This window comes from Amia ocellicauda, chromosome 21 (genome assembly GCF_036373705.1).
Source record: "Amia ocellicauda isolate fAmiCal2 chromosome 21, fAmiCal2.hap1, whole genome shotgun sequence".
NCBI classification, from domain to species: Eukaryota; Metazoa; Chordata; class Actinopteri; order Amiiformes; family Amiidae; genus Amia; species Amia ocellicauda.
Window position 1 is genome coordinate 18,113,526 of NC_089870.1, and position 24,463 is coordinate 18,137,988.

At 40.7% G+C, this 24,463-nt stretch overlaps 2 protein-coding genes across 10 annotated transcripts in view; one reads left to right on the forward strand and one right to left on the reverse strand.

Moving 5' to 3' along the window:
* The first annotated feature begins 278 nt into the window (after window positions 1-278).
* ccnk (cyclin K) lies at window positions 279-6,267 on the forward strand. Of its 4 annotated transcripts, XM_066695081.1 has the most exons (12): window positions 279-428; window positions 986-1,215; window positions 1,575-1,656; window positions 1,773-1,904; window positions 2,229-2,334; window positions 2,651-2,708; window positions 2,830-2,999; window positions 3,118-3,365; window positions 3,846-3,882; window positions 4,021-4,092; window positions 4,756-5,387; window positions 5,517-6,267. In XM_066695081.1, exons 2-11 carry the CDS (start codon window positions 1,022-1,024, stop codon window positions 5,355-5,357), a joined length of 1,701 nt encoding a protein of 566 aa, XP_066551178.1. In that variant the 5' UTR covers window positions 279-428; window positions 986-1,021; the 3' UTR covers window positions 5,358-5,387; window positions 5,517-6,267. The 4 variants fall into 4 exon arrangements, with proteins under 4 accessions (XP_066551178.1, XP_066551176.1, XP_066551179.1 ...); XM_066695079.1 differs by having other exon boundaries at window positions 4,756-6,267; XM_066695082.1 differs by having other exon boundaries at window positions 3,849-3,882; window positions 4,756-6,267.
* A 438-nt stretch (window positions 6,268-6,705) lies between these two features.
* The window catches only part of ccdc85ca (coiled-coil domain containing 85C, a), a 49,199-nt gene continuing 31,441 nt past the window's right edge, over window positions 6,706-24,463 (reverse strand). For 2 of the 6 annotated variants that reach the window (XM_066695084.1, XM_066695085.1), the window contains 4 exons: window positions 18,425-18,529; window positions 10,340-10,435; window positions 9,366-9,464; window positions 6,706-9,090 (listed from right to left, as the gene is read on the reverse strand). In XM_066695084.1, coding sequence (XP_066551181.1) covers window positions 9,001-9,090; window positions 9,366-9,464; window positions 10,340-10,435; window positions 18,425-18,529 — 390 coding nt within the window. In that variant the 3' untranslated portion in view covers window positions 6,706-9,000. Of the gene's footprint in view, window positions 9,091-9,365; window positions 9,465-10,339; window positions 10,436-18,424; window positions 18,530-20,848; window positions 20,950-24,463 lie in introns of those variants that run through there. The other 4 variants (XM_066695087.1, XM_066695088.1, XM_066695086.1 and 1 more) reach the window with 3 other exon arrangements.

The following is a 24,463-nucleotide window of genomic DNA, read 5'->3' on the forward strand; positions in this document are numbered from 1 at the left end:
ATTTGATTGGTTCCCTTGGCCTCGCGCATTGCACTCTCCTGGATGTGATTGGTCTCCTAGACGATCAGTCATTCTTTCGCTAGACGCAAGTTTGGCTGCACTAACACAGCCAGTGACCTCCCGCCCCTTCTCCTCTCCCGATTGGTTGTTTACTTCGGACAACCAAAATCACCTTAAAAGGATAAGATTTCGCCATCGTGATTGGTCCAATCGGCTGTCGATCAAAGCGATGCCAAAAACATACCCTTTCCTCCGCGCTTCCGTAACGACGCCAGCGTGCGGCGTCAATGTGTTCTGGAAAAATGGCGGCGCCCACGGTGCGACAGAGAGTTGTGTTGGGGAATTAAATCGAAACAATAGACCCTTTAAGTAGTTTACATCCGATCCAGGGTAGGGATCGCTGTCAACATATCATCCGGCCGAGGCAGGTTGGTGTAATTATTGTCCGGACTCCTCCACTGTTTGCATCAATAAAAATAAAGTTGATGAGAATTGGGTTAGACGAGTGAATGGTCTCGGATGAAAAGCGGTGGCTGAGTGGCCGCCGGCCGATACGAGTCCGCACTTGAGTGGGTTTCATGATCAGGATTATTGCGGGGATTTGATTTTTAATGGCGTGCATGTTTACACTCGGACGTGTTGGATACGGGAGTGCTGGGGTTAAAAAGCGGTGTTTATTTCAGTTTTTCCACATAATTCGCGTACAAGAAGTAATGCAAGATAGAGCTGATTGGAGGACGCTGCTGTACTTTTTCCTGTAATCAGTTTGTTTGTAGAAATGAGGTCAATTTACAGTAACAGTGATCAATTGATATGATTGTAACGCACGACACAGGTGTGTGATCAATTGCATCTGATCGTTGGCTGAAATGCCGCTGATGTCAACTCGCAGATCTGTTGTATCCGCAACACAGACGCACCTCACATGTGTGTGTTGTTGTAGCTGGATAGTCCATATCTGACCACTCTGTGCCGTCTCTCTCAGGCTTTATTCCTCCGGCAGGGATTTCCTTTTTAACCAATGAAGGAAAACAAGGAGAACTCAACTCCCGGGACCCCTGCGGGCCTGGACCACATAAAGCCCTGCTGGTACTGGGACAAGAAGGACCTGGCGCACACCCCGTCCCAGTCTGAGGGGCTGGATCCGGCCACAGAGGCCCGGTACCGGCGAGAGGGGGCCCGGTTTATATTCGACGTGGGGACCAGATTGGGACTGTATCCTTTCACCAGCCATAATGCCTCTAACCTGGAAATAAGACCACAACAGCTACTGTCAGATTCATACATCAAATTCAGTCTAATTGTACAGCCTCCCTGCTGTATTAGGGCTGGGTGCACTTCTTAATGTTGATTTAAATTCAAGATGTGCACTAATAAGTGGTTGCAATTTCTTTTTTCCGCTTCATCATTATCTTTTGCTTTTATTGAATACAGATGTTTTAATTGGGTGTGTATGTTGATATCTTTGGACCATGCCGAAGCTGTCAATTTGCTCAAAATGGATCATTCGGTACAGTAGTAGACATTCAAACAAGGTATAGATGTAATTATCAGTTCCTTAATACATTATTTAGACACTATGACACTCTGGCGACAGGGATTATCTACTTCCATCGCTTTTATATGTTTCATTCGTTTAAGCAGTTCCCTAGATATGTAAGTATCCCCAGTTTATGAACACTTTTCACTGTCATGTTTAATTCATTTCAGTTTCATCTTCCATTTCATCGAACAGTGCCAATAATTATAAATGCATCTTGCTTTTGTTGCAGGTCACAGGCGCTTGCTGTCTGTTCTTAGCAGGTAAAGTCGAAGAGACTCCAAAGAAATGCAAAGATATCATCAAGACGGCCCGCAGCTTATTGAATGACGTGCAGTTTGCGCAGTTTGGGGATGATCCAAAGGTAAGCAGCTGTTCATTGTTATAATATACATTTGTTATATTAGTTGACTTATCTGCAGTTTATGCAACTCACTGGCTTGTATAGTAAGTGCCGTCTGTATTTGTTTAGTTTTTGTTTTAAGAGTCTTAAGTGTTTTCTGAATCAAATGTGAGGATACACTGTATTCACTGTACTTTTATAATGGTGCGATGTATACAAGTACAATAATGTTTACAAGTATTATTATTATTATTATTAAAGGAAACATTCACTGTATTACAGATGTTAGTGATTGCTAATACAAGTTATTTTATGTTTTTATGTTATGTTTTGGTTTCCCAACAGGAAGAAGTTATGGTTCTGGAGAGAATATTGCTACAGACCATAAAATTCGACTTGCAAGTTGAACATCCATATCAGTTTCTCCTCCGATATGCTAAGCAGCTTAAAGGTATGGATTTATATGTTTGGGGCTAGTATACCCAGTTTTAACACCTTGTTAAATTCTTGGTTCTGCTGCATGTTCTCTATTCAAGTGTAATGCGTTGTACTTTACCTGATTTGCTGTAGTCACTTAATCTCTGTGCTTTTCATGTTTAATTTATTGCATCGAGATGTATTCTGTTTTTTGTAATTACTTTGCAACTATATATTTGTATCAGTTCTCGGTCAGGTTGAAATGCTGTTATTGTAGAATTGAAACCTGGGATTAGGGCAGTAGTCAAATAAAGAGATGATGATAAACAAACATACATATTCTGTTTCAGGTGACAAGAATAAACTACAGAAGTTGGTACAGATGGCCTGGACGTTTGTGAACGACAGGTAAAGTATTGATCTGCTTCCAGTTCAGTGTAATGTTTTCAACTCGGGATATATGCTGTGCAGCGCCAATGATTGCTCCCAGTGTGTTGTCTTGCTAACTTACTGTGTGTTTGTGCTCCAGCCTGTGCACGATGCTGTCCCTACAGTGGGAGCCGGAGATCATTGCCGTCGCTGTGATGTACCTGGCCGGCCGTCTGTGCAAGTTTGAGATCCAGGAGTGGACGTCTAAGCAGATGTACCGGCGATGGTGGGAGCAGTTTGTGCAGGATGTCCCCGTCGAACTTCTAGAAGGTATCGTTACAAGAGTTTATCACTGATTGATTTAATTGTTACATAGGTCTAGCCATTTTTGCAGTCTAAGGTGAAAATAAGCAATTGTCTGTAATGTGAGTTGTCTGTCCTGCTCTAGATATCTGCCACCAGATCCTGGACCTGTACTCCCAAGGGAAGCAGCAGATCCCTCAGCAGCCACAGATGCCGGAGAAGGAGAAAGTGCAGCCCCCACCCCCGCCCCAGCCACAGCCGCCCCAGCCACAGCCGCCGGCATCAGCGCAGCCCCCGCCCCAGAACTTGGGCGGGCAGAGCCAGCCGACGCCGCCCCCGCCCAAGAAGGCCTCCCCGCAGGCCAGCCCCGCCCGCCAGCTCAAGAGGACGCATGTCAGTATCTCGCGTGTCGTCATCACAGGGCCAAAACTGACCGGTTTAGGATTGTTATGTTATGGAATGAGTTGGGATCAAACGGCTACGGAAAGAGAACAGCACTTTCTACAGCTGGCTGAACCAGGCTGAGCAATCGCTGCCATTCGCCAACTTCTTTGGTTAAAGCGCTCTTTAACGCGGAAATTAGTGTATTGGGTTATAGCGAACGAGTCTGGTCAACTCGGTTCAGTTTCCTCTCCGTCTCGGTAGACATACTCGACCTGAATGCCTAAAATAAGGTCTGAAATGAATTAATGTACTAATTTTAAAGTGGGTTGCTGAGATTTAATGAGGATTTTTTGTACAACCTAATTAATTTGAACAAGTTGTATACATAAAAATGTGACCATGTTGTCTATAATTCTATTACATTCTACAATGGCAGGACTTAAGTTAGCTTCTGGGTCGATATTTATTTGATTCTGCCTTTTTTATTAGCAGGTTGTATCTCCTAAAGATGAACCCAAGGTACCAGGTAAATAACACATTGCATTTGCTATTTTAGAAGCTGCTGTTTTGTCTCTGTTTTTATGCATCTACATTCAAGTGGATTTTGAGATCTTTCATAAAATGTGTTACCAGACTCTAAGTAGTTCTATACTTTTCTTTTCAGAACAAGTAGGGTCCAAAATTCCCCGACTGGAGACCCCAATGCCTCCTCTCCCCACTGTACAGCCCCCAGTCGGTGAGTATCTTCTAGTAATGCAGAAATCACATAATAAAAGTCATGTCGTATTTGTATACATTTGTAGAACACATTACCTTGTAGAATATGTTTAATTCTCTGCTGTATGTGTGGCTTTTCATTGATCACTCCCTTCTATGTGTGCCTCTTAAATATTAATTGGTAATTGTATGGCCAATTAAGATAAATGCTTTATGAGGTCGGAAGGTTAATGTTTTGAGACTCTTCAGATTATCCTCTCGGGTCCTAATGTTACAGAAATATAAGCACTTAGCAGATTTTGACAGATGTAAGCCGAGGCAGGGATTGTGGACACATGGATGCACCGATGCTCTCTAGATCCACTTACATAATCTAAGAGAGGCCTGGAAATAGAGTGGGATACTCCGCCTGACCCCTCAGACAAATCTGATAATTGCATTACCCTATTAAAACCATTCTTCTAATAGACACCGGAACACCAGGCAGCTTTGTTCTCGACCTGTCTGTCCGCGGTCTCGATTTGAATCATAATAATAATTCTCCAGAAAGCGAGGTAATCTGAGAATGCGAGAGAACTTGAGGTCGATGAAACTGTAAACGCAGGAGAGCTCTTTTGCTTTTGTTTTGAGAAAGAAGAGAAATACCTCTAGTCTCAGTTTGTACCGTCTTTCCCGCGCGCAGAACGCAAACCTCCTCCGGTGGCAGCACCCGTCGCAGAACCGGAGATGCTACCTACGAGCGACGCCATCGAGCTTCCCAAAGCCCCGGTTCCTCCCCCGCCACACCAGGCCCCTGTTCACCAGCCACCCCCACTGCCTCACAGACCGCCGCCTCCCCCGCCATCCAGCTACATCATGGGCATGTCCACCTCCAGCTCCTACATGTCCGGCGAGGGCTACCAGAGCCTCCAGTCCATGATGAAGACCGAGGGGCCTTCCTACAGCACCATGCCTCCCACCTACGGACCTCCGATGCAGTACCACCCCCATGTCTACCCGCCCAACCCGCCCCCTCCGGTGCCCCCGCCTCCCGCTACCTACCCTCCTCCAAATCTGCCGCCCCCGTCCCCCGCCTACCCGCCTCCGGGCTACAACCACAGCTACCCTCCTCCTCCACGGATGCCCCCGGGCCACGGTGTGCCGCCCCCGGTGATGGGCATCCCCCCGAGCAATTACCCGCCGCCTCCTGGGCCCCCTGGCGGACAGTCGCAGGTGCCGCCCCCGCTGCCACCCCCTGGCATGCCCCCAGTGAGCGGCCTGAACCGAGGAGGGTGGATGAGATGAAAATAAAGAATGAAACGTGCCTGCTCTGAGGTATTTTCTATAATATTTTGTGAAAATGTTCAACTCTCTGTAAATATCAGCCACGGCATGATTCCTGGAGGACAGATGCATTGTCAGCGCTCTTTAGTTCATCGTTTTTGTTTCCTTTTTTATCGGCAGGTACAGTAGACGGATCGGACACTACAGATCAGCTGTATTGTTTTGTTTCCATTCCATCGGCATTTCTTTGATTGACACTTTCTAATAGTCTTGAATGGAATTGAAATTCTACTTTTCAAACTTAATTTTGTTGTAATTTACCTGGAAAGAATAACCTATCCTATGCAAAGCATTGCCTTACCTGCTTCAAGCCGGATAACAATGAGTTATTTCACTGAAGATCTTTCGTTTTGTTTCTCTCCATTACCTGACAAAAAGTGTTACAATTTCAAAATGTGTATTGGTACTTGAATTGTTTTGTCTGTTTTAGTTTTTCTCCAAAGATCTTCACTACATACTGCGTTTGACCTAATTCCTGTAGAAGTAAAATTAAAGTAAACCGCTGTTGAGGACTACTACACTTTTGAGCCAGTTGAAGTTTAATTGGATGGAAGAATGTTAATTTAGAACACTTAAATAACGAATACAAAATATGGAACATTTTAACACTGTAAAAAAAAAAAAAAAAAAAAAAAAAGCTCAAAAGGCCATTTGTTTTGTAAATACTAGGTTTCAGTGGGCTTTTGAGATTAAGTATTCTTCAATCTTTTTTATTATTTAGCTCTTATTCCAAATGTGCCTTAGATAGGCTTCTATGTGATAGTTTAGGCTATCAATGTAGTGATTTTCCTGTGACATGTAAAGTATTGTTGACACATACTTGACTGCATGTGTCTGTCAATCTTGAGTAAATAAAATAAATCTGCTTTAAGCACAAGGTTTTTATTTAATTAATTTAATACCTGATTGCTGAAATGTATTTCCTTTCCTTAATGTATTCCCAGATAGCTTGGGAGAATTGAAAGCCTCTTGACTACTTACTTACTCACCTTACAAACTATTTAATACAGATCCTTGATCTCTAAATCTGGTTAATACGCTTCATTTTCTCTAGCACTAACCCAAAGGAATCTGCACTGTGATTTACATGACTTGCTGATGAGTAAACCTTTTAATTTGGTTGAAGAATTTCACTTGTGGGATTCAATTATAAAACTTACCAGTAGCGGGCAGAGTTGTACATTCGGAATAATCCACATGGTTAATACAATACAGTATATACATTTCCTTGCCAATTAGCTTTTCTGTGTGCGAGGAACAACAATATTGAGAATTGATTGCTCTGAATAACTTCACAAAGGCACATACATACAAAGAGTACTTTTTAATTTTGTTCAAAATCAGCTAAAAGTGGACTATGAGATCTTTGTTTTCACTTGCTAAAAATATCAATCAATTTTCAGCTAAATACAGTTTATGAAAAAAAAAAAAAAAAACAGGTTACAAATGCATGCTAGTTACTCTACAGGATTTGATATTTACATAATGCTGTAGATCCTACGTTTCCAGTCTTGTGTATCACATGTACAGAAAATACAACAGAACCTTAATAAAATCCTAGATTCCAAATCAAAATCTCATCCACAAAAGAAGCAGCACATTAGGAATTTGTCACATTATGAAAATATTCAAACTTTATATCACTTTGTATTCAAATTAGGTCATATATAAAAAGTCAGTGGTGTGTAGTGTTTAAAAGAAGGTCACTTTTTTTTTCATAAACATTTTTTTAAGACCCAAATGCAGTTGGCCCTATTTGTGTTAAAGTATGTGTTTATTCTAATTTGGATTTATGAAAGTCTAATGACTCACAATTTAGCCCTAAGCACACCTAAGATCTAGGGTTAAATTGTGTATGGTGAGCTAAAATGTAAGTACAATGTTACTTTATTTCTGGGAGTACCAAATATAAAGGCGGTTGAATGATTTCTGCTTATTTTGTCCACAGATCCCAACAATCAAAACAAGTCAAGTTGCAACGTACACTGCGGTCACTGAATTCACTTGCGGCATCCATACTTAAAGTCCTGATCGCTTTATAAAGCTGAAATTAATGTATTCAAATCAGTTCCATTGTGACACAAATCATAATTTGGAATTACAGATTCTATTACTACATGTCACCCCATGGGCCTCTTGCAATTAAATGTTATACTAAATACTGGGAAACGTCAGACAAATAGTTTTAGTAACATTGAATGTCTTTTCTTGTTTTTTTTATTTTTCAATGTTCCTAGAATATTGTATTCGTGGAAGCATTTCTGTATTAACCCCCGGTATTGCTACTTTAATACAAAAATGGAAGAATAAAAATGAATGCAGCTAGTGTCTTCAAAGTGCAGTCTAAGTTTATATTGTCAGGGTTCGGGATATCTTTGCTAGACAAGGTGTTCAAATGAAATCTCTGTTACAGCTGATCCTCATTTGACAAGTTCAGTCATCTGTTAAAAGCTAATCTTTCAGGTTTTAGTTTTTTTTTTTTTTCGGTAGAGAAAACTTGTAATAGACCAGCACTGCATACACGATTGTCAAACCTGAACACAAATGTGGAAAACGTCCGCTTTGTATTCCTTTTAATACTTAATATATATGCTGCCATTTCTTAAAAAAAATACATGAAGATCGTAAAAAGATCTGCAGTTAAGTCTACATATCGCAGCCTATAAAAATATTAATTTTCAACTTGATATTCATGTTATTTTGGCATTTTCAATCTCCTATTTTACCCTCCTGCTTTTTTTATGAATTGCATGGACACAAGGTCTATCTGAAACCCTGTTTAAGGTTAGTTTATGTGCTTTTTAAACATACAATATTGAATATAGAAGTGTTACACACAAATGTGACCACTCTAGCATAGAAAATGATTGTGACAACAAGGTAGTGCTATGGTTTAATAAGTATTTTGTGTGTGCCACTAGGATTCCCCTATTGTAAGTTAAGCATTTCCTTAATAGTGATTGCTACACTTATAATAAACTTTTCAAACAGAAGGGACGATTTAACAGCATATTTCACAAATGTACTAGTGCCCATTGACTTATTTCTGGTATACACAATTGATTTACTGGGTCTCCATACATAGGCTATTCAGAAAAGCTAGGCTGTACAAACCAGACTGTGTACTCTAACACTCCCTCTTAACACAGAGTCTTGTGCGAGTTGATGTACATGAAAACTGAAAAAGTTAACTGGTTAAAAGATTAGTACTGTTTGTACTTGGATCCAGATTCCTTGAAGGGGACCTGGAATTAAAAGGAAAAACTAGCTGCCAGTCTTGAATACTTGATCCAAAATACTTCCAGTATAGAAAATAGTTCCAAAATACATGTTGGCTAGTCACGTACGTACTGTTTTTCCAGGCTTGTTATATACACACACACGTACATATCTATATGTATGTATGTATGTATATTTATGTACATATCTATCTATATGTATGTATATATAGTCCAGTTACAAGTTCAAACGTAGTTCTGTCCACAAGCTGTAGCTAGAAGGTGATAATGTGAAAAAGTAGGCAGTCAAAAATGAGTTTTGGTTAAAGGAAATGCCCATCTGTATAGGTGACTTGTTCAAAAAGACTGTTCTTCGCTCTGAAAACCTACAAAGGTCCTTTAAACTGGTTTCCTGAGAGGTGCTGTCTGATCGATGGTTTGGATCCGGCCGCATCTCCCAGCTTGCGCCACACGACCTGTAACAAAACATGGTGAAGATGCATTAAAATCAATCTTCCTGTCTTAATCTATTCAATTATTTGTTGCCCTCGTCAATTCAACATACACTTTTAGATGTTTCAGATGGATCAGGATGTTATGCCGAGGATTACTAAGAGACACAAAGCTGAAATGAAATTCTTTGATAATAGGCTTGGCACTGTCATAAAGGAAGTCTACTGTCCGCTCGGCTTCCCTTCATTAGATGCCAGGATGGAAGCGGAGCAGTCGGAGAGGAATGAAGCCCACTTACGTTACACATCTCCCGAACAATCGCTTTCTCCTTTTCACTGAGGTCCTCTTCGTAATCCTCAGGAACTTGTTTGTCCAGGTTTTCATGAACTTCGAGAACCTACAAGTGAATACATTCAAAATTGTATGTTATCTGCAGATGAAACATTAGTATGTTAATCAAGCACCGTTATTTTAATTTAATTAGGGAATACAAAGCAATACACAAACCAAAACCAGTCCAGTCCTAGTGCAAGGATTTGAGCCTCTATTTATACCAGTGGTTTGCAACCCTGGTACTAGAGGACCCCCAACCCTGCTGGTTTTTGGTTCAATAGAGCTCTCAATGACTTAATTGAACTAATAATTTCCTAAATCAGTGCCTTTTAATTATTTTAAATGGATAGGGGGTTTTAAGTACAGTATATAATTGTATAAGAAATTTATGTTATTAAGGAACCAACTTTTTTTATTAGTTACACAACTTAAGTTGTTAAAATGTAAGCAAATTAATACTTAAATTAAGGGTTCAATTAAGTAACTGAGAGCCCGGTTGGAACCAAAACCAGCAGGGTAGGGGCTCCTCCAGCACCAGGGTTGAGAAGCACCGGTCTATACTATCTAATATTTTACACAAACCATTTTTAGTTTTTGGTATACATTTTCAGTTGAACACCACTAGGTGGCATTCTTGATAGGTTAGTTACTCCTGCAAAATGGCTGGTTAACACAGATCTCAGGAAGCCGTCTTCTCTGAGTCAGTCTCAAAAAAAGGTGTTGAGTGATACCACATGACACCACACCCTGCTCTTGCTGTAACCTTCACGCCTATGCAGAAAAAAAAAAATCAGCTGCTAAAATTGTCTTTAAAAACGTTTACAAACACACAACAATCCGTTTGCAAATTTATATGAACTTTGTCCATATAACCCTGGGATTTTTCAGGATGGTTGTGAACTAGAGAGACTCCACCGTGATGAAAATACAGGGCTGTACCTTCATGGCGTGCACCACTGCCTCTGGCTTTTGGACCGACGGGATGTACCCCCCCGAGGAGGAGGGCGGGTCACCGGCTGACAGGCGAGCAGGACCCTGTGGAATCACAAACACGAGAGCTTGAAACACAGCACTTCATTTCCAGTCGTTATCAGACATTGAAACTCAGCCAACAACAAATGAAAATCAGACACCCCATTGTCTCAAATCACGAACCACATGACTACAGACATTTCAGATCTTAAGATATGGCACCTCTCGTCAAGAAGTACTTTGGCAGCGACACACTTTGTACTTGTCACTTAAAAACCTCTCGGAAACTATGAGACTCATCACTAGTAAATTAAAAAACATGAACAAAATAAGGCCTGGCGTCGAGAAGTGTGGTATAAATGTAAACATGGTTCACAGATTAGTCTACGGTATCAGACAACAATCGCAATATGAAATGGGGAAGGACGGGGGGACAAATAATACAACCTTTCTGTGCGTCTGACTGAACTATGTATTCCTGATTATACAAAACAGAGACCGAGATTAGCTGGAAATCCCTTTTTTGAACTGGTTCCTTTTTAGAGGAAACCAACAGTGTTATGGTAAGGCGTTTCCTGGAAAAGATTTTAAAACAATTGTTATTAGAGTGGAATGAAGTTCAGCTAACTCATCTTTTATTTCTGCCCCAGATCAAAAATAGATCATTCCTATACCTTTCCACCCCCTTTCACAATGATAATAATAACTAAAAAAAAAACAGCACTGGCTGTTTACAAATGAATCCCACAAGAATCAGAGTGCATTCTGGTCTTAATTAATCATAATTCTTACCTCCCCCATTCAGAGGTCAGACCGCAGTGCAGCACAATAATGAATCAATTCACCGCACATAGCGCCTCCGAGCCCCCATTCACAAACTGCCTTTCAGTGTTATTGTTGCGCTAAATTGAAAATAATTAACTGGAATTCTTTCTTTGATGCCATGAGAGGCCCTTTCCCCAAACATCATATTTGTTCTAAACCTATAAATAAATACAGTACACAGAGGTAATTTGTTGGCAGAAAGACAACACTGAGGAGAGATCTAAAGTCCAAATTAAAATGTTTAATTTTTTAAACAAACAAATCAACAACCAATCTATCGAACCACAAAGCGCATCAGACTGGTAAGACATTAATAATTCCTCGCCAATCTCCACAGTGACTTGAACAAATTGACCTGTAGTGAGACCGAGGTTCAGCTTAGGTATGCCGAAACGTGGGAAAAGAGTTTCTTCTTCACAAAGGAGCAGTAGACCATGAAGACGCTATTACAGATGATACTTTTGTTCCCCAATACAACTGGAGTAAAATTATATATATTTTTAATTGCTTCTAAAGAGCTGCAAGTTCTAAAATATAAATTACATTCATGTCTCTGAGGGCACTGAGAGAGGAAAAAGAAAGCTTTCCAGCAAAGCCTTTGTGATGCTATGATTTGTAAAACACTGTTCCCGTAGCTGCCAATATCAACATTATGTGTTATTAACTTTCATTGTGTTTCTGTAATTATCGTGCTTTAGTACATTATGAGTTGGCAAGTCTCCCAGGCACTCCCTTATGAAAGTTGAGAAGGATTTAATCTGCAAAGAAAGAGGAGTAGACCACAGACAGGCTCTTAGAATTTCTGGAGAAGTATCCTCCCTAAAATATGCCGATATCATTTATAGCACTCCTCATACACTCCCTGTGTTAAACACACACGCACACACAAACTAAAAAGAACAGCCAAAAAACCTGCTGAAACTCCATGGTGTATGTCAGGAGCCAGGAAAGGATAACCGGCCAACAAATCCTAATTTAGAGGGACTTCAATTATAAGTATGTTTGCGTTTGGTAATTGACGGCCCTCTCCATAATTCACAGCCACCAAAACACAAACGGGTCTCGTGTGTGAATGTGGCCTTTGACCAGCTTTCATCGGCTCTCCGTTTCCATAAGAGATGTTAACAGATGAACTTTAAACTGCAACCAACCACACAAATCGCCTGAGGCAGGGCAGACAGAAACCTCCGCATGTAACTAGTCCCGCAATCCAAGCATTTCCAAGAGTCTGCAAAATGCTCTCATCCCACAGTGAGGCTACCGAGCACGCTGGAGTATCAGAACGGTATTTTCTTAACCGCGTACCTCGTTGACATTCATAAACGAAAGTCAAGCTTCGGCCCTTATGTCACTCTATAAGCTAAAGTCTCGTTGAGCTGGAGTGTAGGAGGTTATAAATCACTGAAACCCTGTTAACAGCAGTGGGAGACATGCGCTTACAAATAAACAATCTTCTCCTAAAAGACAAACATACAGCACACTCTGTGAATGGTTAGGGAGGATTATATTAAATGACCATTAAAAAGAAATACACTGATATAATCCCCACAAAACTGTGGCTGAAATGAAAAACTCTCTCTCTTATCGTCAATTGTATTACAGCAGCTGATTCCTAAAAGCAATAAAGAAGGGTAGGTGACCTGGGCAGCCATTAATGTTGTTATGAGTGGGGGAAACAGAAAAAAGACAAGAAAGAGAACCTAACATTAAAGACAGCCTCTCTGTATTGGCAATCAATAGCATACAATGTAGACACCTCTTAAAGTGTCAGGTCTTATTAGAGGAGCAAGCATCCACAATAATATCCTAAAAACCCAACCTGGCAGGCTTCAAACACGGACATTTTCTTCACTTTACAGTTGTTATTTTTCTTTTGCACCCGACCGATTTCTTCAAGAGAGGACGACAAATAAAGAAGCTTATTAAAGAGAGCTTGCAATGCATCTCGGGCCTGTTTAATCACGATATTTGCATGCAGTGTTTAAATAGAAACGGAAATTACTATTTCCAGTAGTCCATTTCAGGAAACACCTCTGAGTGAAAGTAATTAGCTATATATATTGTAAAAAAATGTTATTTATCACTTTCTAAATCCACTTAATTGCCTTCATTTCTTCCCTGCTGTTGATTTGGTATATATGGGGAATGTGTGGGATCTGCCCCAAAAACGTCAGCTTCTTTCTTCAAGCTGCAAATTTCAGGTGGCCTCCGATTACTTAGCTATGCATAAGCGTTCTTATTGTTTAAAATGAAGGCAGATGTATTATTTATAATCTCCATTTGATGTGAATGTTCAAAGATATGGAAATGAGTCGGGAAGCCCTGAGACACCAGTTTTCACTCCAGGGCCCGCCTGCCTGTCTTTCAAAAATCGACACATTGCGGTTCTGCTTTCCCAGCTTAGACCATGCGAGACAGTAATTGATTTTCTCTCCTGCAAAGGCAGCCCAAAATGTTGTGATCGTACCGATTCGTGGGCTGAACTCTGTCACAGCCAATAAGTTTACTGATTAACTAAAGTGAGACTCACGGGTTCGCTTGGCAATTGATGACCTTTCAATGGGAACACAGTTACTTCAGGGAAAAGCAGGAAAAGGTCCAGTCATGCCAGGGCTTTTCCAGAAGATAAAGAATGCATAGCTTATAGAAACTTCCAACAATTAAATGTTAATTTGAATTCCCTTTTAGCGAAATATATGCTCAGTGAACATGATGTCTGGAAACTCGTTGGAGTCAGGTGGACCCAGCAGGTTTATGATGCTGCATTATTCAATCACATCACTGAAGGAGTCAAAATGAATACAAAGCTTTAGACAAAGGCCAGCATTAGAAAGCACTAGGAGACCTGCTTAAAGGGGGCACAATTAGGAAGCACCTTTTGTGGACGAATCCCAAGCAGCAGTTAAAGCAAGCCTCTATGTTAAGTCACTGCTTTTGAAGTGCATGTTCACAGAGACATGACAGCATTCACACAGTCCATGGAGAACAAGAAATATATGCGTATATACAGTGAGGGAAAAAAGTATTTGATCCCCTGCTGATTTTGTACGTTTGCCCACTGACAAAGAAATGATCAGTCTATAATTTTAATGGTAGGTGTATTTTAACAGTGAGAGACAGAATAACAGCAAAACAATCCAGAAAAACACATTTCAAAAAAGTTATAAATTGATTTGCTTGTTAATGAGGGAAATAAGTATTTGATCCCCTATCAATCAGCAACATTTCTGGCTCCCAGGTGTCTTTTATAGAGGTAATGAGCTGAGATTAGGAGCACTCTCTTAAAGGGAGTGCTCCTAATCTCAGCTCGTTACCTGTATAAAAGACACCTGTCCACAGAAGCAATCAATCAATCAGATTCCAAACTCTCCACCATGGCCAAGACCACAGAGCTGTCCAAGGATGTCAGGGACAAGATTGTAGACCTACACAAGGCTGGAATGGGCTACAAGACCATCGCCAAGCAGCTTGGTTAGAAGGTGACAACAGTTGGTGCGATTATTCGCAAAATGGAAAAAACACAAAACAACTGTCAGTCTCCCTCGGTCTGGGGCTCCATGCAAGATCTCACCTCGTGGAGTTTCAATGATCATGAGAACGGTGAGGAATCAGCACAGAACTACACGGAAGGATCTTGTTAATGATCTCAAGGCAGCTGGGACCATAGTCACCAAGAAAACAATTGGTAACACACTTCGCCGTGAAGGACTGAAATCCTGCAGCGCCCGCAAGGTCCCCCTGCTCAAGAAAGCACATGTACAGGCCCGTCTGAAGTTTGCCAATGAACATCTGAATGATTCAGAGGAGAACTGGGTGAAAGTGTTGTGGTCAGATGAGACCAAAATCGAGCTCTTTGGCATCAACTTAACTCACCGTGTTTGGAGGAGGAGGAATGCTGCCTATGACCCCAAGAACACCATCCCCACCGTCAAACATGGAGGTGGAAACATTATGCTTTGGGGGTGTTTTTCTGCTAAGGGGACAGGACAACTGCACCGCATCAAAGGGACGATGGACGGGGCCATGCACCGTCAAATCTTGGGTGAGAACCTCCTTCCCTCAGCCAGGGCATTGAAAATGGGTCGTGGATGGGTATTCCAGCATGACAATGACCCAAAACACACAGCCAAGGCAACGAAGGAGTGGCTCAAGAAGAAGCACATTAAGGTCCTGGAGTGGCCTAGCCAGTCTCCAGACCTTAAGCCCATAGAAAATCTGTGGAGGGAGCTGAAGGTTCGAGTTGCCAAACGTCAACCTCGAAACCTTAATGACTTGGAGAGGATCTGCAAAGAGGAGTGGGACAAAATCCCTCCTGAGATGTGTGTAAACCTGGTGGCCAACTACAAGAAACGTCTGACCTCTGTGATTGCCAACAAGGGTTTTGCCAACAAGTACTAAGTCGAAGGGGTCAAATACTTATTTCCCTCATTAACATGCAAATCAATTGATAACTTTTTTGAAATGCATTTTTCTGGATTTTTTGGTTGTTATTCTGTCTCTCACTGTTAAAATACACCTACCATTAAAATTATAGACTGATCATTCCTTTGTCAGTGGGCAAACGTACAAAATCAGCAGGGGATCAAATACTTTTTTCCCCCACTGTAGCTTGGGTGCTTTTGTGTGAAGAGCGGAGTAAATGTATTTAAATGACTGAGAATTCATCTCCCACTGATCCATTAACTCTAGATATGCTTCAGGTTTCAAAGGAAAAAGAAAGTCCACCTTTGAAATGATTGTGAAGATGTGTTCTTGACCTTATTCACAGTGCAATTCATTTATAGTTTCCTTAGTGTTATTAAAAGGAACTCTGCACATAAAGAATAGACATTATTCAGAGGAATTCTCAAAGAACTGTGTGGAACAGTCATGCAAGGATTGATATAATATACACCGATCAGCCATAACATTATGACCGCTGACAGGTGAAGTGAATAACACTGATAATCTCGTTATCATGGCATCTGTCAGTGGGTGGGATATATTAGGCAGCAAGTGAACATTTTGTCCTCAAAGTTGATGTGTTAGAAGCAGGAAAAATGGGCAAGCGTAAGGATCTGAGCGACTTTGACAAGGGCCAAATTATGATGGCTAGACAACTGGGTCAGAGCATCTCCAAAACTGCAGCTCTTGTGGGGTGTTCCCGGTCTGCAGTGGTCAGTACCTATCAAAAGTGGTCCAAGGAAGGAAAAGCGGTGAACCGGTGACAGGGTCATGGGCGGCCAAGGCTCACTGATGCACGTGGGGAGCGAAGGCTGGCCCGTGTGGTCTGATCCAACAGACAAGCTACTGTAGCTCAAATTGCTGAAAAAGTTAGTGCTGGTTCTGATAGAAAGGTGTCAGAACACACAGTGCACCGCAGGTTGTTGCGTATGGGGCTGCGTAGCCGCAGACCAGTCAGGGTGCCCATGCTGACCCCTGTCCACTGCTGAAAGCGCCTACAATGGGCACGTGAGCATCAGAACTGGACCACGGAGCAATGCAAGAAGGTGGCCTGGTCTGAGTTCAAAGTGTTGACATGGCCTCCAAATTCCCCAGATCTCAATCCAATCGAGCATCTGTGGGATGTGCTGGACAAACAAGTCCGATCCATGGAGGCCCCACGTCGCAACTTACAGGACTTAAAGGATCTGCTGCTAACGTCTTGGTGCCAGATACCACAGCACACCTTCAGAGGTCTAGTGGAGTCCATGCCGTCAGGGCTGTTTTGGCGGCAAAAGGAGGACCTACACAATATTAGGCAGGTGGTCATAATGTTATGGCTGATCGGTGTAATTTAATTTGTCAATAAAACAAGGTAATGAATTTGTCAATCATTTAGTTGTACTAGAAAGTCACATATTCAACCTACATTAATGATGAGCAGGGAAAATATATGGATAAGTTGTCACCCAAGGTAAAAGGTTTGTAAATTAATTCACATTCATTAATTCATAATCAAGTGTTACAGTGGCTTGCTGTTCAAAATATCTCAAAGCCCTTTTCAATATCAATATTCTCTGCACAGACAGATTTTCACTTCTAGCTGCTATACAGGAAAAGTAACTCAGCTTTAGATGCACTAGCGCAAGGCTGCCCCTTGGCAGTATTTAAAGCAGTAATAGTCCACCATATGTTTAATTTTTATGGTTTAATCAACTGGGAAAAATCTACAGAGACCAATTTATTGTTTCCATGGGGACACTGAGACCATGAGACAAAAATAGATTTTTTTTTTCTTTTCAGTATTCTAATGAAAACCAAGGAAGCAATCTAACGGATTGGGAGAAAAATATGATTTGAAAATATCAATTTAATTGCATCCCTGTTGTTCTATGTTACAAAGTGCTCTACAACTCATTAATTTCCTTTTCACATAAATGTTTCATCTTCAACATGAATCAGAAACGAACCGACTGCTGTATTTTCCTCCTGTATCGGTGTAAACAATTTTTGTAATTTGTGCATTTCAATTAATGGAAAAAAAATATCTATAAAAATGTATATGAAAGGTGCTTCTGAGCTGAGTAAATACACTTTAAGAAAAGCATAGTCTAAGTTATAAAACACCTGAAATAGTTTCCAAACCATGTTCTAAGAATGTATCTATACTTAAAGCACCCTATATATTTTGAAACTGATCCCTTGAATAGATAATGTACAAAGACCTTATTTTGTTCCCATAGCAAACATAAATGTCAGCCATAATCACACTAAAACCAATACACTGTTTCTGGCTGATAAGAAGAGGGACCAAAAGTAGCTTCTCTGGGACTCTCTGTATATATTATAAACTAATCTACAACTGGTCTGAGGACACAACAGTGGTATTGAACTTTTCAGATATACCTTTCCTGTCCTCACCATTAAAAAATAATATCAAACATGAAAAGAAAACACACAGTACATTCTGTAAATTGATTTTCTGAAACGTACAGGAATTCGGTCCCCCTAGCGATCTCTTCCAAGAACCTTTTCTGGCAGCTGGAGGGAAATTAGTTCACATCTATCCCTGAATCCCTTTGGACATCATATGTGAAGCAAAAGGCTCAATTTAAAAACCTCTACAACAATTAACTGTTCTAAAATGACAATCTGATTTCAATCGGCTCTGAAGATAAAGTGTTTTAGTGGACGGCGTTTGCGAAAATGCTTCAGTGACGAATTTTATGAGAGGGGTCTCCAAGGAACATGCTTTCTGCTTCGTCCCGTCATACCTTCCTAACTGAACTGTCCTTCAGTACTCACATTTTGCAGGGACTCTTGATACTGGGGCAGAGAGGAGAGCTGGGACTCGGAGTGGTACAGGGAAAAGCCTTTCCGAAGGGTCTTCAGATCTCCGGAGTTGCTCTGCTGCGAAAAGAACAGCAGACTAGGTTAATCTAGTTTTTCTCTACGTTATCATTCTGCTAAGTCTCCACCCAGGGAGGAGATCCATGTTAAATCAATAAAATCCTGAAACCGAAATTTGGTCAGACTTAAGTGTCCGTAGAGAAAAACGAAAAAAGACGAACAGCTGAACAATTTAAGGAATTTCACTTGAGGAAGAAATACTAAAATAACATCCAAAATGCAAAAACCTGATAATTCTCCACAGCTGATAGGATCAAAATGCCCATGTAACACTATTTCGACAAAGAAGCTCATTCATGCAAAATACAATGTAAAATATAATGTGTAGAAGATGATATAATCAAAGTAGTCCCCCACAGAGCGTTTATGTCTATAGTTGTCACTACTATGAACTCTCATATTATTGTAATATTTACATCAGTTGTATATATAGTACGAAGACATGTAAAGCGAAGAGGTTAGCTAGAACTGAATTGCATTTTCAGCCGAAGAAAAACAAATGTTGTGTGCCGATCGTGACCCCTTGGCTTCCATTTGCAAAACCAACAGACTGGGAACCAAGTTCACAGCATGATGTACCTCACAAACGTCCTACAGGACTCTAAAGAGAGTTAGAAATTAACATAACAGTCTATAAAAACCAAGCGCAATGCGTTTTACAGCCAGAGAAGAGCTCCCGAAGGAGACCAAAAAACATCACTGGAAACCAGAGGCCTGGGGCTTGTGTCGAAGGTCTGTGGCTGGGAGGCCCAAGCAGCTGGTTTCCATCAAGGCACAATCACACAATCTAGGGCTTTCATCAGGAGAGGGCCGCACGGGGCAGGGGCTCCACTCACATAGCGCTGACGAGAAACACTTCAGCCAAGTGGCCCCAACGGAGCCATACATTTCCTTCCCAGCCAATCGACCAATACAACATGCTCAACTGGTTTCTGCAGAACGTTAAACCATAGACATCCACTAACCTTAGAATAAAGATCTTAAAGTCATCTTGCAGACATTTATAAAACCATGAAAGTATTAGAAATTACTTTAAAACTAAGATTCTGTCTTGCTGCCACCTGACCTCGTTCACTTCATCTTTAAACCTTCATTGAAAGTTATCACTGAAAACTAGATACAAATACCAGACTTTTTTTATTCTATATACAATGATGCAACTTCATTTTTAACAATACACTAAAATAATTATTTGGCTTGTACCGTTTAGTGGCCAAATTTGTTGATTTGGGAAGACAGGGGAAAAACAACCAACAAGAATCAATGTACATTTAAGTAGTCCCTGTTAAGACAACATACAGCAAACAGTAAAGAATCCTGACTATGTTGTGTGCTATGCGACTTTTCCATGAATAAATACCAAAATAAACTAATGACGCACGAGAGCCATGCTCACCGATGCAAATACATCTGTGCAAGATCATAGGCAGAAGCAATATGAGCTTCGAGGCTTTAAGTGTTCCCAAAATATGATCCGAGCTGAATTATTCTGCTCAACGTTTCTGACAATACATCCCCACTGCCCCATTGAAAGATATTTGGACTTTCTTGTGATCGGTTTTGTCCAACAAGAACTTGATTCATTTGGCAAGACAGATCACGGAGTTAGGAAATAACATATTCAACAACGATAAACGCCCACACACAAACTTATTATTTATTTACTTAGTATGGGCAGTAATAAACGAATAAAATGTAAAGTTTTAGTTTAATCATGTGCACAGTTATATATATATATATATATATATATACACATATATATACATATATATACATATATATACATACATACATACACTCACCTAAAGGATTATTAGGAACACCTGTTCAATTTCTCATTAATGCAATTTTCTAATCAACCAATCACATGGCAGTTGCTTCAATGCATTTAGGGGTGTGGTCCTGGTCAAGACAATCTCCTGAACTCCAAACTGAATGTCTGAATGGGAAAGAAAGGTGATTTAAGCAATTTTGAGCGTGGCATGGTTGTTGGTGCCAGACGGGCTGGTCTGAGTATTTCACAATCTGCTCAGTTACTGGGATTTTCACGCACAACCATTTCTAGGGTTTACAAAGAATGGTGTGAAAAGGGAAAAACATCCAGTATGCGGCAGTCCTGTGGGCGAAAATGCCTTGTTGATGCTAGAGGTCAGAGGAGAATGGGCCGACTGATTCAAGCTGATAGAAGAGCAACTTTGACTGAAATTAACACTCGTTACAACCGAGGTATGCAGCAAAGCATTTGTGAAGCCACAACACGTACAACCTTGAGGCGGATGGGCTACAACAGCAGAAGACCCCACCGGGTACCACTCATCTCCACTACAAATAGGAAAAAGAGGCTACAATTTGCACAAGCTCACCAAAATTGGACAGTTGAAGACTGGAAAAATGTTGCCTGGTCTGTTGAGTCTCGATTTCTGTTGAGACATTCAGATGGTAGAGTCAGAATTTGGCGTAAACAGAATGAGAACATGGATCCATCATGCCTTGTTACCACTGTGCAGGCTGGTGGTGGTGGGGATGTTTTCTTGGCACACTTTAGGCCCCTTAGTGCCAATTGGGCATCGTTTAAATGCCACGGCCTACCTGAGCATTGTTTTTGACCATGTCCATCCCTTTATGACCACCTGTAACCATCCTCTAATGGCTACTTCCAGCAGGATAATGCACCATGTCACAAAGGTTGAATCATTTCAAATTGGTTTCTTGAACATGACAATGAGTTCACTGTACTAAACTGGCCCCCACAGTCACCAGATCTCAACCCAATAGAGCATCTTTGGGATGTGGTGGAACGGGAGCTTCGTGCCCTGGATGTGCATCCCACACATCTCCATCAACTGCAAGATGCTATCCTATCAATATGGGCCAACATTTCTAAAGAATGCTTTCAGCACCTTGTTGAATCAATGCCACGTAGAGTTAAGGCAGTTCTGAAGGCGAAAGGGGGTCAAACACAGTATTAGTATGGTGTTCCTAATAATCCTTTAGGTGAGTGTATATACACACACATCAATAGCTGTAACTTTGTTGAACAAAAATAGTAATAATAAGATCATAGAATGTGCATGGTGACCTACAAATCTAATGGTTTGCATGATTGAAGCCATCTTTTAATTGTGGCTAGCTGGCTGGCCTTGATCATATACTGTCAGGGAACGTCTCAATAAGTGGCAATTGAATTTAACAGAATGGATGAGATGTCATCAGCGATACATTTCAATGACCATGTATTAAGTTCAATAGCTTATTGGACTCTTAGGCCTCATAGTTACTGCCTATAACTGTCCCTTTACCAGCAAAGCGATAAAGCCATACTCTGTCGCAGTGTGATCTCCGCGTTGCTTTTTCTCATGCCTGTAATCGCATGTCATTTCTCAGGAGCCGTCACAGATCACGTTCTGAGCTCTTCCTCGCTTTGGAAGGCAGCGCTCATCCTCACACACAGCATCGCGCCTCGGTAAAGCCGTTGTTTAATAAGGAAACAAATCACAGTCTATGAACTCTAATGAGCTCCTCGTACACAAAGGCCCTTCTTTGCCATTAAACCTCCATCGTTTCACTGGAAGCTTGTTTACTAATCTCTAAATGCAGATGAAACGGCAGCTTTTTTCAATTTGCTCCCCCGTGTTGCTACGTATTTAAGAGGAGATGTTGGATCCTAACTCTTGCCCTTCACATTACTGTAGTTATCATGAATACCGAGAACAAGGATTAAAAGACGGGAAACTAATAATAAGAATGAAATATATTTAGAAAAGTATTGCACGATGCTCGCCTCATCGTATGACATGAGTGGTAATTTAAATATCTTTCAATTAATGATCATCAGTCATATTTATTGGAGTGAATATCCCATATATTCTAATGTTGCTGGCTCTTTCCAGACCTCAAATAAATGAGGCTGAAACCAGTAACTGTGAAAGCCTGGAAGTTTTGCTAATGGGCCTTGGAATAGCACTTAAGCTGAGAGCAAAAGCAAATGCATTTTGAAGTGATCGACAGCATATACAGTATGTGGTTTTTTTTTTTTTTTATGTGATTTATGTTATAGGTTTGTATCTCTGGGCGTTTTTTTTATATCATTAAACAAACAGTTCCATCCATCCAGTCCATAGTTATAGTTAAAAAATCTTGATCTAATTTGAATATATAATGCAAGCATCAGCAGTTAAACTGATTAACACTTGGTTTGTGAAGGCGTTTGCTCCGACACAGGGGTGAGATACAGAGGTGTGATGATCCTAGTTGAAATGGAAATCCTTAGCCATGTTTTCCCAGTCAGTGTTTACGGTCTGGGCTCGGTGCTACATGCAGCCTCTCCGTTTTGCCGCGTGCGATTCAAGTCTCCGGAGACAAATATATATATTTTTTTCTTTCAGATGTGATGGGAAGACACAGACAGGCAGTTCATGCAGAAATGAATATTTGTGACTCCACTTTTCACCACTGTCGAATTCCCCTTTGGCTGTGCTAAAACGAGAAGTTGAAGGTCACAGCCACATCTAACTCTAAATGTGGGAAACAGAAGAATTGTAATAATACCACCCATAAAAGTATTAATCATCATCATCCAATTATCATAAATTTAATTAGGCTTAAATTACACTGTCTACTATTCCATTTCTATTTTTCACACAGTATTTGTAAAGACACTTAAGCAGTGGTGACAACTCTTCTTAACAAATTAAATGGAAAGATTCAGGTTGGAAATTAATACAATTCATGAAAACCCCTCATATATTCTGCCTTATAAAACACAGTTTGCAAAACAAGTCAAGTGGAGTCTCAAGGTTACTTGACCTGAGGTTCCCAATGCATTTGTACATTTAAATAATTTCAGTCAGTCCCAGACGCTGCATGTTCGGGGCTTTCTGACTCACACAGAAAGTACCCAATCTCTTCCCATCAAAATGCAGGAGACTTCATTAAACAAAAATTAGATCACCCCAGCCTATTTCTGGCAGGAATTGGACAACGGGAATATGGAATTGAAGGTTCAGCAAACTGACAGGCCTTGCTCAAGACACCTAAGGCAGCCACTACTGTATAATGGAGGAATTCGCATGGAACTAGTTCAGTTTTTGTTTGAAATCAGTCAGCGATTCCACTAGCTGTCAGCGATCATTCCTGACACACAAGTGCAGAAGTAAATGTATTCATCACTGTTTTGTTCTGTGCTTGACACACAGGTTGTTTTCTATTTATTTTTTTAATGGAAGGGATGTGTCCGTAACCCCCCCCCCACACACACACACACACACACACACACACACACACACACTATCACTCTTTCTTGCCCCTGTAAAAAGTTTTTAGTCTGTAGTCTGAAAGTGCCTGCATCAAACCAGCAGAAGTGAAAGACAAATGCTACTTATCATTGTTGCTAATAAATGCCTCTGGACAGACAAGTGTATTGCAGGGGCATGTGTAGGTTAAGAGTACATTGGATTTTGACTCACTCTTTGAAGTTAACCAGTCGCCTGATGGGACTGTAGCAACAGCACACACAATGAAAGTCCCACTTATAGTGTCTGCCAGGCTTTTTATCTCAAGTCAAAAGCTTCTAACAGGAAATTAAGGGGCTAGTATTATTTTTTTCATATTTCCAGGCCAATCCACCTTTCCCTTACAACAGCCATCACAAACTGGGGCTTAAAACATTTTCTTTCTTTTTTTAATCTATCTAACCATTGCTAACCAAAACTACATTGATTTTAAAGGAGATAATATACTATACAATGATACGTTTTGTCTCTCAATCTGTGATAAACTCTTTAAAGTGTGTAAAATGTTTAATTTAGTCATCATATTAAGACTTATTCTGTGGTCTTGAAATCAAACATGTCTGAATGTAAAAAACACATTAACAAATACAAATAAATAAAATTGAAGAATTGCAGTCTCCTCTAAAAATGAAGGATCTGGTAC